The sequence below is a fragment of the Puma concolor genome, chromosome B4, assembly GCF_028749965.1.
Source record: "Puma concolor isolate L17-30 chromosome B4, mPumCon1.1.hap2, whole genome shotgun sequence".
Lineage (NCBI taxonomy): Eukaryota > Metazoa > Chordata > Mammalia > Carnivora > Felidae > Puma > Puma concolor.
This window is the reverse complement of record NC_141673.1, coordinates 11,928,802-11,943,477: the sequence shown is the minus strand read 5'-3', so window position 1 is coordinate 11,943,477 and position 14,676 is coordinate 11,928,802. Positions and strand designations below refer to the sequence as shown.

The 14,676-nt window shown below is 48.1% G+C and overlaps 1 protein-coding gene across 17 annotated transcripts in view; it reads right to left on the bottom strand.

The window, feature by feature from the left end:
- The window catches only part of RBFOX2 (RNA binding fox-1 homolog 2), a 289,602-nt gene extending 275,353 nt beyond the window's left edge, over positions 1-14,249 (bottom strand). For 7 of the 17 annotated variants that reach the window (XM_086712391.1, XM_086712395.1, XM_086712401.1 and 4 more), the window contains exon 1: positions 13,760-14,246. In XM_086712391.1, the coding sequence (XP_086568517.1) occupies positions 13,760-13,945 (186 nt within the window). In that variant the 5' untranslated portion in view covers positions 13,946-14,246. Of the gene's footprint in view, positions 1-13,759 lie in introns of all 17 variants that reach the window. The other 10 variants (XR_015253340.1, XM_086712403.1, XM_086712392.1 and 7 more) reach the window with 4 other exon arrangements.
- Positions 14,250-14,676: the final 427 nt, after the last annotated feature.

Sequence of the window (14,676 nt, the reverse complement as noted above, 5' to 3'; positions counted from 1 at the left end):
TATAGTATATTTCACAAGGGAAGAAAAGGTTAAGTCATTTAGCCAAGATCATACAGCTGTGATATGGAAAAGCTAGGGGCTCCAACCCAGCTCTGTCGGTCTGCAAGCCCACTCTACTTTTAATAATCTTGGGAGTGGGAAAAACTTTTCAAAGCATCACTCACACACACACACACATAGAACCCATTCACGAAAACATTAGTAGACCTCGTTTACATTAAACAAACTAACAAAAAATAGGGGTGCCTGGCTAGCTCAATCGGTTAAGCATCCAAATCTTGATTTCGGCTCAGGTCATGATCTTGCAGTTCACGAGATAGAGCCCAGAGCTGGGATGCTCGCTCTCCTTCCCTCTCTTCCTCTCCCCTGCTCATATACGCGTTCTCTCTTGGTCTCTCTCTCAAAATAATGAAATTTAAAAAAGAAAAAAAAATGTAACCTTAGAGCACCTGGCTGGTAGAGCCATACTCAGTTGTTGGAGCATGCAACTCTGGCTCTCGGGGCTGTGAGTTCAAGCCACATGGGGTGTAGAGATTACTTAAAAATAAAAACATCTTTGGGGCGCCTGGGTGGCGCAGTCGGTTAAGCGTCCGACTTCAGCCAGGTCACGATCTCGCAGTCCGTGAGTTCGAGCCCCGCATCAGGCTCTGGGCTGATGGCTCAGAGCCTGGAGCCTGTTTCCGATTCTGTGTCTCCCTCTCTCTCTGCCCCTCCCCCGTTCATGCTCTGTCTCTCTCTGTCCCAAAAATAAACAAAAACGTTGAAAAAAAAATTTTTTTTAATAAAAATTAAAAAAAAAATAAAAACATCTTTAAAAAAAATTAACTTCTGATATCGTCATTGAAAACAGTAGCATGGAAAAGCGTGTAGAGTTTGCTAACATCCGGGGGGGAAAAAGGAGAGGAATAATGCAAGTGATGAACGTCGGGGATTAGAGGTTTAGTGAAGGGGTACGGAGTACTTGGGGAACCTGGCGGAGAAAGAGACACTTCATTAAGTGCATTTTTATAAATTGAGAGTTACATCTGCTTATGAAATGTAAAATGCAATAGTTCAAATTTTGCTTAACGCTAGTCCAAAGTTATTTGATTTTTCTGTTCTCAGAAGAATGATACCTCTTACCATGTCTCAAAGAGCAATCGATGGAAAACAGCTTGGAATACTCTGAATTAGACAATTTCCTTGCCTAAACAGGATGCTGGACCAGTGAGGTATTTTTTCTTGTATCAGAATTGATACTTTTTTTTTTTTAAACAAAGTATGTGTGACAAATTTTGTGGGTTTCTTCAAACTCTGGGATACTGTGAAACCAAACAAGTATTTACTATTTGCCTAAAAGTAACACTGCAAAAAAGAATCCACAGTGAAGCTAAAATCCAATAGGGGTAAATGATCCCCACACAGCCCAAGAAAATCAAATGCAAAGGTTTCCTGAGACGGGCTTGCCAGGATTAAAAAGCAAAGCCTACAGGATAGCACTCAGTCCCAACCACTCCTAGAGAGAGAAACAGAAATGCAAAGTAAGCATAAAGGAAAAGCACACAAGCACACAGATACACGTGTATCTATTAATCACAGCATTTTTACACAGCTGACAAAAATCACTAATGGTCAGTGAAAAGCACCTTTCTAAAAGATTTCTGTTGTATGTATGCAAAATGCCAAAGTTAACCAATTGATCTACAACAGGGTAAAACAGCCAGATCAAAGCCACAATGTTGCAGCAAAAAGATCTATTTGGAATCACCACAAGAGGCGAGAGACCTGTAACACCAAGCAGAGGAACAAAAAAAAAAAAAAAAAAAAAAAAAAAAGTGTCTATGATGCATAAAAGCAGCAGCAGCTGGGGATGGGGAGGGAAGAGCCAACAGAAATATTAACTTCTAAGCCCCCACATGGAACTTTTAAATATGACCACCTTCACTTTAAAGTCCGAGATGATATCAAAATTAGCCAAATCGGGGACACCTGGGTGGCTCAGTCGGTTAAGCGTCCAACTTTGGTTCAGCTCATGATCTCGTCGTTTGTGGGTTCAAGGCCCCCGTCATCGTCGTCGGGCTCTAGGCTGACAGCTCAGAGCCTGGAGCCTGCTTCAGATTCTATGTCTCCCTCTCTCTCTCTGCCCCTCCCCCCTCTCAAAAATAAACCTTAAAAAAAATTTTTTTAATACCAAAATTAGTCAAATCAGCTTCTTGAAAGTCACAAGTCAGGCTATGGCTGCAAGTATGAATACAACATACAAAACATGCAGTAAAATTCGTGTGTCAGTGGAGCAAACACAGACATCTATAAAATGGACCACATAAGTGACAGCTACAGAGCCCCGCTCTCCCTTTTTCAAACAAATCTGCCCCTGCCCTTCTCACAGAGACATCCAGCGGGATAGGACCAGACTCCTACTTTCAAAACAAGCACTACCAACTCCCGGTAAGCCCTGCCAAAGCTCCCACTGTGAGAGGCAGCCATTGTGGAGACTTCCTGAAGTTCCAACAAAGTCCTCAAACCCATTGTGCCAGCTATTGACGGTGACGGTACTCCTGCAAGTTTGTACGAGGTGCAAACCAATGAGTTACGCTTTGTGGACGCTGGGAGCCACCACAAAACATCTTCCAATTTTGCCAGTTTTTGCTTTGAAATCACACAATCCTACTATCCCATCCCCTGGAAACCAAGAAATAGCAGGTGAAAGCTGTCAAAGCCACATATTCAGAGTGTTAGGGGACAAGACAGTCCGATTAAGGGATAAGCGACCTCATTTGCAGACTCTTTTGCAAAGGATGGGCGGCGGGAGGGGGGGCTAGTAAAGAAACAAAAAGAAGGGAGGAAGCTAAACGATTCTTGCTTTTTACCCAAAATTATTATCCACCCTCCTCAGAATTTCTGCAGAGCACTGAGCTGCAGAAGGGAAGAAAAGGAAAAGAAAACTTCAGGCTGTAAATGTGACCGTATAAAAATCCCCAAGAGAGAATGACCTATGAAACTAAGCTCCACACAAGGGCTAACTATGCAGCTGCTTTTCTACTCGCCTAACGGTCCAAGATAAATAGAGCAGGCTCATGGAAGCCCACCAACTTCCAGGAAAATGGAACCAAAGTCCTCCTGACTCAGGACAAACCACCTACCCCTGAAATAAATCCCTAAATGAAATCTATATAGGTCTGTTTTGGAAATCCTTCTGGCGGACAGCAATTAACGCCCCCTCCTCCAAACAGCTGCCAATGTGCAGAGGAAAAAGCTGCTCAAACTAAAGCAAATGGAAGAACTTCCCATGAGTCTCTGTTCCAAAAGTGTTCCAAAAGAAGCAGGAGCCACAGCCCATATTCCAGCCCCCACAGTGCCCCCAGACCAGGTCTGCGGTTCCTCTAATTGGACCGGTACCGTGTCTGCCCTGCCCACACAAAGCCCCATCACTGAGACAGTCCCCCTGCCCATCCTTCATGATAAATCACGCTCTGCTGTGACATTTACAATGATGATCCCACAGGGGCACCTGGGTGGCTCGGTCACTTGAATGTCCGACTCTTGCTTTCGGCTCGGGTCATGATCTCACGGCTCAGGAGCTTGAGGCCTGAAACAGGCTCCACCCTAGCAATGCAGAGCCTGCTTGGGATTCTGTCTCCTCTCTCTCTCTCTCTCTCTCTCTCTCTCTCTCTCTCTCTCTCTCTGCCCTTCCCATGCATGCATTCTCTCTCAAAAATAAATACATAAACTTATCTGGGGTGCCTGGGTGGCTCAGTTGGATAAGTGTCCGACTACAGTTCCAGTCATGATCTCACGGTTCGTGGGTTCGAGCCCCGCATCCGGCTCTGTGCTGACAGCTCAGAGCCTAGAGCCTGCTTCAGACTCTGTGTCTCCTTCTCGCTCTGCCCCTCCTCCACTCACGCTCTGTCTCTCTCTGTCTCTCAAGAATAAATGTTAAAAGAGTTTTTTTAAATAAAAAAAAAATTAAGATTCAACAAAATTGATTCAGCCAAAAAAGAAAAATAAACAGTATGCCTCCTCAGAAACCACATGCCTGGAATAAAACATCCAATACTCAGTGCAAAATCTCTTTTCCTCAGCAAAGGAGAAACCAAGGAGCCAGCCTTCACATGGGAAAAATCCCACATACCAAGGTATTATCTGAGGACTCAGGTCCCAAAAAAACCCCCAAGTATTATGGTTGAACACACCCTTGTGGAAACCTAAACTTCAAAGGCCGTTTCCACCCTTGGGAAAATAGGTTTTTAAGCAGTTACTCAACCATTATCATTTGGCAACTCAAAACTGTCATCTGCTTCAGAAGTGGTATTTACCATGTGTCCTGTGCCTTGAATCCTCAGCTGAAAATTTCTAGATGCCACGTATGTACAGGGCACGTCAGAAGCAAGTGATATTACTGGCTGCTCTCTCTCTCTCATTCCCTTCTTAGAACCTGCTTTACTGAAGCAGAATCCAGAAGCCAGAGGCACTACAAAGTGTATATACCCGATCGCCTTTAAAGGGGCCCCAACTAAACTAGTAAGGGAAGTCTCGAGGCTGGAAAACAGACGAGGATTATATAGGAGCACAAATCATTAGCCGAGAGGCAAGGAGGCAGGGAGAACAAGGGCCAAGGAGAGAGGATTCCTGTAAAATACATCTATGAATCTATTTCCAAGGCTGCGGTTGAAAAGAACTGTATCAAGCTTCCTCATTTGCAAGCATATCCAGTGCGTGATCTGAAAAAACAGCATGTATTCTGTGAGGTGTCTCAGCTTGGTATTTTTCCCGTACCCACAAAAGAAGCTGTAACAGCTCATGAAATTCATTGGTTGAGAAGGGAAAGTTGATCAAATGGGCTTAGTCCCAAATGGTGGTAATATCCGTGAACTGCAACACTCCAGAATCTCTCGGCAGCACTGTAAAAGGCAGATCAACAGACTGCTCCAATGAACTGGAACAGGTTAGCTCTAATTGCCCCTTGCTTGTGCGGTTCCTCTCTTTTCGTTCACCACACCATCACAAAGGCGCTTTTTACACATACACACGTGCACTCAATTAATATCTGAGCACAGGAAACTAAACATTTGGTTGCCATGCCCACCCAACACATTCAACAGTTAAATTCCACCCCAGCTTCTGTTTTCAAAGACCCCTTTCTCACCTTTAACCCCGATATCAATGGAAAGATCAGGTACCATTCACAAATCCCACAACACCCAGTCTTCACAGGATCAGGAAAGCAGACCGAGGGCCAGGCCCCCCAGGGAAAATCTGGAGAAACAATTAAAGCCATCTGCAGGCCCCACTGAGGAGCAGAGAGACAAGGTTCAATTCACCAAGAACCACAGTTTCTTGACTACTGGGGCCCAGGCCCAGTGCTAAATCCTAGGGAACCCAAAGGATCCCCTGGTCTCACAGTCTGGGAAGGGGTGCAGGAGCAGACATTTAAACAAATGGTAAAGCAAAAAAACCCTAACACACAGCTATGGACACAGTGTTTTAGAAACCAGCAGGAATGTGGGAGGGATGGGAGCAGACACAAAAAGCATCCAGGGGAGTCCACAGCCCAGCTGATTCTTGAAGACTGAGCCTTACAGATGAGAGAGAGATGTCGAGGCAGGAATTTCAGCCGGGAAAACCGGAAACAAAAGCACAGAAGAACGAATGAGCCCGCATGGCGCTCAGGAAACTATAAGCCCCCTAACAGGACTCAAGAGGTAGACTGTAAAAATGAGATGAGTTTACAAAGACCAGCACAAGTCAGGCCAGGAGGAGGCCAAATGAGAGACCGGACTCTATCCGGAAGACAAAGACAAACCATCAAGTGTTGTTAAGCTCTTTTAGGTGGATGACTCTTCATAGTCTGCAGGGCAGGCTTGAAGAGACCAGAGAGAGACCACAAGAGACAAAGGCTTTCCATCTCAATTTCCACAAACCAGAATAAGAACAAAAAGCACCATCCCTTTGAGGTCATATATCTGACCAGCAAACCTTACAACACTGGAAACACAAACGATATTTTCACCACCCAAACGGCCAGCATATCTGTCACGCACATTCCCAGTCGGGACCTCACAGGTTCCATGAAACGTCCACTGCTCAATGCAGGCAGTGTGATACCTCAGTAGCCCTGTTAGTGCTTAGCAAAGAAGCAAATGTCTCCTTCTCCTCTGACCAGAGAGCCCGTGATAACCAACCAGGCCCATTCACGTCCCCCACCCACGTGACAAGCAATTCAGTTTAACACACTGCTCATCTCTAGCGGTCCCCGACTCTGACACTTAATCAATCGGAAATGCATTAACCACTCCATGCTGATCAAGCACTAAGCGGGAACTCAAGGAGTGTCGTGCAGCAGGCTATGAGGGAGGCAGGGAATAAACGGTTACTGCTGGGCTCCATGATAGACACTCTAAATCATCTCAGTTACTCATTACTGCCGCTCATTAGAGTATGTATTAATTTTCCCAGGTCACAGATGTGTAATCAGGAGCTCAGACACTAAACATCTTGCCAAAGGTCATTCATCTGCTAAGTGGAAAAGCCAGGAGTCAAACCCAAAATGAGAAATTCTAAATCGTTTCTTTCACTACCCCATACTTCAAGTATACGTGGATAACAAACGTAATTATAGACGTTAAGGTTGGTCATCACAATAGTGATAGCCACGGTATCTCCCCTTTTAAACAGAGAGAGGACCCATATCGTACAGTCTCGGATTAAGGGTTCACTCAGAGTAGTCATAATTAAGTGATCGCAATTGGAATCTCCAAATGCTGCTACAAAAGATTACTACTGAGCATTAATGACCCAAAAATGTTCAGACTCAAAAAATCAAAGCAACCTGCCTACACTCCAGAGAAATAGATCATATCGTCCGTACACTTGCCCCTCAGAGTCCCTACAATATCTGAAAAAAACTCATGGCTGATTGCTCACTCGTGCGCGCGTGCTCGCTCTCTCTCTCTCGCTCTCTCAAGTATTTCCCAAACTACTTTACCCACCCAAATTAAAGAAATATGTCCAAGATTCACATGGCTGTTCTGATCCGATTTGCCCCAATCCTGGCTCAAGCAGCTTTGCACTGCCCTCCTAACTAGATCAGCACCAGCCAATGGGTTTATTCAAGCTGATCTGTGATGGATTAGATAATGAAACCTTAGCCATGTAAGCTGCCTGCTTGTATTGGGGCTGCAGGGGAGAAGAATAAGAAATTCAATACTCCTCGGGGCCACCTAAAACACCAAATGCACTCGCCGTCCCTCCTCCATCTGTTTGTTCATCCAGTTACTGCCATTTCCTTCCCATCATCCCCGATGCTCTTCCCTCCGGTCTTTGAGGGAAGTGCACATAGGCACCAGAATAAAGGCGTTTACTATGCTCTACAAATGCATATATCAACAAAAATTCAAGCAAAGCCATTCACTAAAATGACTGCCTTTACTGTTTCTACAAATTATGAAAGCCTGGCATCAAACTGACGGCCTGAGAGGTGTCAAATTGGAGCCGCGCTGGCAACATTCTTGTTTACACGAAGGAGTGTAGTGTCTTTCTCCCCAATCCTGTTATCTTGAGGCCTGTCTGCACCAGTCTGTTTTATACTAAAATGAAAGTTAAATCTCTAGTTAGCTTCTGTTGTGTTCACATGTCAGTGTGCGAAAGAAAAAAATGACAAGGTGGCTAGAAGATGGGAAGGAGGTGGGACACAAATTCAACTCAGGCTAATCCCGTGAGTCACTCTAAAGAACAGTCCTACTTTGAATTCAGATCTTTCTCCTTCTCAAAGACCTTTCGAGTTTTACATTCACAGGACAGGCTTCCTTGTGAGGCTTGAAAAAAATTACTAACTTTTCTTTTTTTCTAATTTTTTTTATTAATGTTTATTTATTTTTGAGAGACAGAGTGTGAGCGGGGGAGGGGCACAGAGAGAGAGAAAGAAAGAATCTGAAGAGGCTCCAGGCTCCGAGCTGTCGGCACGGAGCCCGACGCGGGGCTCGAACTCACGAACCACGAGATCATGACCTGAGCCGCAGTGGGATGCTCAACCGACTGAGCCACCCAGGCGCCCCAAAAATCACTAATTTTTAAAGTGACTGTGCCTCAGTTTCTCCATCAATAGTTGCACCTCTGGTAGTATTAGGGGCTGACTGTCTGTGTTCCCCACCCCCAAAATTAGTATGTTAAAGCCCTAGCCCACACAGTTGTGGTGGTATTTGGAGGTGGGGCCTTTGGGAAGTGATTAGGTTTAGTTTAGGTCATAAGGGCGGGACTCCGATGATGGGATTAGTACCCTGGTAAGAAGACAGAGATAGGTCGCTCTCTCTCCAGGAGCATACACCCAGAAAAGGCCATGTGAGCACAGCAAGAAGCCAGGAAGAGAGCCCCTCAGCAGACACCAAAAATGTGCCAGCACCTTGATCTTGGACTTCTAGCCTCCAGAACTGTGAGAAATAAACTTCTGTTCAAGCCATCCAGCCTCCGGTATTTTGTTACAGTGCTCGAGGAGACTAAGACAAATAGATACGAAAAATTCGGTAATTTTTGTGAGACACCATTCGTGAAATTACTTGGAAAGCAAGCACATTATTTTTATAGCTCTACTCCGATGGTAGCACCGTGGTCAGCATCAGCACCAAGTAGCCAAACACGAGTCCAAAGAGACACCCACCTAGGAGGAAAGAAACCCAGGAACAAGAAAACGGGAAGATCAACTCTTACAAGAGATACAGCATACACGTAGCGATCACAGGCTGGCTGGAACCCTGGCCCTAAGTCCAGGAAGAAAGTTTTCCTACTTCCAGAATCAACCACTAACGTGAACAACTGCTGAACCCACTTAACTAACCCGGATTTATGACTTGATGGTCAGAAGCAGTTAGCTGGCCGTATAATAATCACATACCAACATTTCACTGCTATAAAGAATTTTGCTGGGGCGCCTGGGTGGCGCAGTCGGTTAAGTGTCCGACTTCAGCCAGGTCACGATCTCGCAGTCCGTGAGTTCGAGCCCCGCGTCAGGCTCTGGGCTGATGGCTCAGAGCCTGGAGCCTGTTTCCGATTCTGTGTCTCCCTCTCTCTCTGCCCCTCCCCCGTTCATGCTCTGTCTCTCTCTGTCCCAAAAATAAAATAAACGTTGAAAAAAAATTAAAAAAAAAAAAAAAAAAAGAATTTTGCTAAAAGTTGTAAGTAATAATTAGGGTGCACCTTGCCTTTTTTATACAGCAGCTAAGTTCCTATAAAGTTGCACAAAAACTGAATCTTTGTTCATCAAATCATTTATATTCACCACAAGAGCTGACGGAAAGAATTCTTTCCCTAGCATGTTTCATAAAGCCCAAGTTTCACACATAGCAGACTTGGCTTACAGTGAAATGAACCTCCCATACCTATATATGTAATGCATTTTAACTTTCCACCAGGCGAGGGTACGGTATTTCCATCACCCTCTATAACAACCGACTACATTTCTCAAACCATATTTCAATTTTCAGGTTGAAATTTTCTCTTCCCTCCTCGCCCGCCCAAGCTTCTCTACTTCTGTACTGTTTCCAGAGCTGTGCTCACTCCTCTTCGGTCCATGTTAAGCTTCTGCAAACCGATCTTGAAAAGGACCATCCTTCCTCTCCCCGCCATGGTTCCTTCTTAACCTAAGGATTATAACATAAGCACCACAGACTCTCTCATGTCCTCTATGCTCCACTTTGGGAAGGAAATGATTTACTCCAAAAGCTTACTGGCAGTAACTCAACAGGGTTCAGCTTCGGAACCTACAGCTCTGAGTTGTAGTTCCTCTCAGTAAAGCAGTCTTGGGACATTAACCCCAGTAAACGATTTCTTTCTGTAAAAAAAAAAAAGGTTAATTCTTGGACACTCAGAAGATTGAGGAATTTCATAAAAGAACTCTCAATCTCATGATCTTTTCCATCCCTTAATCATCTGTAAAAAGTAAACTTCAACTTCACAGGCATTAAGCACTTACGATGTACCCAAAACTGTTACATATTATAAAGGTAGAACAAAAAAATATAGTTCCTGTCTTCTGGAAGCTCACAGTCTCACTAGGAGAACAAGAATAAGACAAGGAACAACATAAGGTGATGCAAAACTAAGCACCAAAATAACAAAAGGCAAGACGAGAGTCTGGTGTGACCTCGGTTGTCAGGGAAGGCTTCCTAGAAGGACCTATGACCTCAAGAAAACTCCACTTGTTAAGATTTAAGAAAAAAAGGGGCGCCTGGGTGGCTCAGTGGGTTAAGCGGCCGACTTCAGCTCAGGTCATGATCTCGCAGTTCGTGATTTCAAGCCCCGCGTCAGGCTCTGTGCTGACAGCTCAGAGCCTGGAGCCTGCTTCGGATTCTGTGTCTCCCTCTCTCTCTGCTCCTCCCCTGCTCACACTGCCTCTCTCTCAAAAATAAGTAAAGATTAAAAAAAAAAAAAAAAAATGTGGGGCACCTGGATGGCTCAGTCGGTTGAGCATCTGACTTCAGCTCAGGTCATGACTGCACGGTTTGTGAGTTCAAGCCCTACGTGGGGGCTCTCTGCTGTCAGTGTGGAGCCTGCTCTGGATCCTGTCCCCACCTCTCTCTCTCTCTGCCCTTGCCTCTCTCTCTCCCTCTCTCTCAAAAATAAATAAACACTAAAAGTAAATAAATTTCAAAAAAAATGTGCTTTAACCCATATACTAGTATACTAAAAAGACTGGCAACTCTAGATTTTTTTAAGTGCATATTACATACGGCCTACAAGGCATTTCTACACAGCCGCGATCATCTCCTAAGGCTGTCTCCCCCTGCTCCTTTTGCTCCAGCTACACTGGCCTCCTGTTCTCACACACGTCAAGTGCACTTCTTCCTCAATGCCTCTGCACCCCCGGTTCCTCTACCTGAACCCCTTTCCCTCAAATACCTGAAGGGTCCATTCCTCTCACTTCACTTCACCCTAGGATCGCCTATCAGACGCCTTCCCTGACCATCTTCTTCACTCTCTAGCCCTCTCCTTGCTTTAAGTTTCTTCCTGGCACTTACCACCCCCTAATAACAGTTGCTGATTTCTTTACTGTCTCTTTCCATCAGATTATTAGTTTCATGAGAGCGGAGTCTGTTTTCTTTATTGCCATGTCTCCTAGGCTCTAAAACAGAGGCTGGCACATAGCAGCTGTTCAATAAACATTAGTTAAATGAATATTAAATACCCCACCATTATTATCAGAATGATATAGGAAAGTATTAGAGCTGTAGGTCACCGAGTGTTAAATTTTGTCTTTTCATGAACATTTTTTTCTCCTTTACTCAGATTATGCCTCAAATTTCAACCTTCCCATAAAGCCCTCCTTGACCATTTCAGCAGGAATGACCATCTCCTTCTTCTGGACCCAGTGGCACAAATCCTCTGCGTATTGTGGCTCTAAATTATGCAATGACTTGTGACATCATGCATCCACCCTGTGGTATCTCTGCTCCTGTTCCTCTGGGACTTACACACACACAAAACCACACACACACATTTTTTTCTCTCTCTGTCTTAATTTTTCACCTATTTTGTCTCTCCACCCAGATGGAAGCACCAAGTACCTTAAGGTCAGGGAACCTGATGTGTTTCTTAGAAGATAATTTAGAAATCATCCTGTACAAACCCTAAATTTTACAACTAAGGAAACAGGTCCCCAAAGAAGGGCTTTTCCCAGAAGCATACAGCTCGTTGAAGGCAGGGGGCTAAATCAATGAAGATGTGACTACCTGCGTGACCCGGTGTGTCAGAACTACAGCAATGAGAATGCATGATGTGAAAAATAAATAAAGATCCACAAACACGCAGAGTGAAAAAAAGATTCTCTGTGGGATGGTTCTAAGTTGCCCATTTTGCACCCAAAGGGCCTAATCCCCTCCTTCCTCTGCACACTCCAAAGTCCCTGCACACTGCTCCATTTCCAAATACTACTATCCTTAGCCAATTTGAAGGCAACCAGCAAATAATTAGCCCCAGGAGGAGAGGAGAGGAGAGGAAAGGGAGGGGAGGGAGTCTCACTGCTGACGGCGACTGACAGAAGCAATGAATGAACACAGACACACACAGATACATGCACCCACCAAGCCGACCCTGCCCACCAGCACCCACATCCGGTCATCTCTCTCGGGTCAGCCAACATCAACCCACCTCAGCTGAAGTCTCTTCCTATTCCTCGCTACTTCTTCCAAGGCCCTGAGCTTTTACTTCTCCCAATTCCTCTGCCTGACAAGAGTTCTGGTGGAGCACAAAAGCAGGCAAACAAAAGAATTCACAAATAAACATCAAGAGGGTGCCTTTAGCCAAGTCAACACAAGTTAACAGAGTGGCTTCTGCAAAGGAGACCAAGAAGCACACAGCAGCCACGCCAGGCTTAAATACAGCTCGGTCTCTAACACAGGAAGTCAGGCAGAGCCTTGAAAAGCGGGGAGCAGAGCACAGGAAGTCTTTTAGCACTGCAGGGATTTCCAAGAGTGGTGTAATGGAGAGAGCACAGGAATAGGAATTAGAAGACTGGGCTTCGAGCTGTAGGTTTGCTACCCAGCTAACTGGGTGGCCTTAGCCAAGTCACTAGTCTTCTCTGGACTTTTGACTCCTCATCTACAAAATGAGGTGGTCAAAGCATTTTGAGACTTGAATCCGCTGGGGGGGGGGGGGGGACAGAAAAAAACAGAGACGAAAAGTAGTGGCCTCCCCTCCTACCAAAAAAGTGCAAGTAAACTGTTGTGCGTAAGAATCTTCCAAGTCTACCCAGACCAAGAACCCCTGGGGAAAAAAATGATGTCTCTGGTCCCGTCTATCTGTAACATTCTATGATTCTAAGAGAATTAGGCAGATCTCTAAACAACTGCTGGTAGGTGAGCTCCACCATTTCACGGCAAGTATTTTCGGAACAGGGACCAAATCCTGAAAGGTACGAAGGTTTCAGCTCTTCTTCAAACTACAAAGTCAACTGACTATTATCACTGCCTTTCCGTTCTCTACCCAAATCAACCGGCTTATCTTTGAGTCCACAACACAGAATCCAGTCTCCCAAAAGCCCTATACCCCAGGAGGACACTTATACCCCAGGACCATTAAGAGCTGGTCGGTACCCTTGCCACGTAAAGAGGGGTACGTGCTGTGTCTCTCTCCAGACTCCTCAGCGTGCTCCACAAAGTTAATGAGACCGAGCGCCACGGGGTCCCCACACCATCACCAAACTCCTTCCTCGTACTTCTCACACTCCTTGTGTAACTAACTGATTGAACCCACAAGCTAAGCCACATCCCCTTTGGGCTCTCGAGGACTTTTCTCCCTTTTCACTCTTCTTTATCTGCCGCTCCCCGTCCCCATCCCCGTGTGGGTCGAGGGACGCCAAAAAGGTACTCCTTCTTGGGAGGTTTCCCACCGTCGCCCCCCACCCCCGCTCAGTGCAGCGGCTCTCTGGGCAACAGACCCAGGATCTCCCGGCTTCCACTCCACCCCCGGGAACTAAGGAAGGGTCTGAAGAAATGGAATCCGTCTCAACCATGTTCGATTTCCCCCCAAAACCTATTCACGCGTCGCCCCCCCCCCCCCGCCACCCCTCTAGGAATCAAGACCCTCTGGGACACACCAGGCTCCTCCTGCACCCTTCGCCTCCCAGCCCGAGGAGCCCGCCGCGCCTCCCAAACAGGCCCCGACCGGCCCCCTCCCACCTCCAAGCCAAGACCCCCGGAGGCCCACCCCCTGCCCACCCCGGCGCCCCCGCCGCCCTCGCGGCCCCCGCGCCGCACCCCCGCCGTAACCGGGCGCCGTCCCGCGCAGTCACCTGCATCCCGCCGCCGCCGTCGGCCGCCGCCTCCTCGGTGCGCGGCCGCTTGCTCAGGCCGGGCTCGGCTCCGTCTCCTCCCCCTCCGGGCACCGGCAGCTCCAGCTCCGACTCCCGCTTCATCCCCCGGGCAGCGGCGCCGGGCCCGAGCTGAGGCGGCTGCTGCGGCTGGGCGCCTTCCGCCATCCGCCCGCGCCCCCCTCGCCTCCGGGAGCCGGGCGACCCGCGACAGGCCACCTCCCCCTGGGCCTCGGCCCCGACTGTCGCGACAGGCGGGCGCGCGCCTGCCCCCGCCCCCGCGTGCGTGCGTGCGTGCGCGCGCGCGGGCCCGGCGCCCCTCGGCGGCTGGCGGTGGCCGCTCGTCGCTCGCCGGCGGCTCGCTCACTCGCTCGCTCGCTCGCGGCGGCCGGCGGGTCGCGACGGGCACTCGCTCGCGCCCCCACGCGCACACGCGACCCCGGCCCGGCCCGCCGCGCGCCCCGCCTCTCGCACTCACGGAGCTCGCCCGCCGGCCCGCGCTCGCTCCTTCACACTGCCCCTCGCCACACGCCGGGCCGAGGGAGGAAGGGGGCGGTCCGGGCTCCCGAGGCGTGGGGAGGGCTGTTTGTTTGGGGGAGAGGAGGGGCTCGGGACCGGAACGAGCTGACTGGCCGGGAGCCTCCGACCCGCCACTGTGGCAGCCCCGGGAAGGCGGGCGGAGAGAAAGGAGGAGGGAGGGACCGGGATCTGGGACTCCAGCCCGCGCGGGAGGCTGTGGCGGGACGGGGGCGGTGGCGGCGGCGGGGGCGGGGCCAACGCCCCTCGGCAATCTCCGCCGCCTCCGCTGCGGGCGTCCGAGGGAGGCCGGGAAGCGATCGGAGGAGTTCGGGAATCTCCGGCCGGGGCGAGGGGTTGTCCTGGAGGCGCCGCGCCGCTGG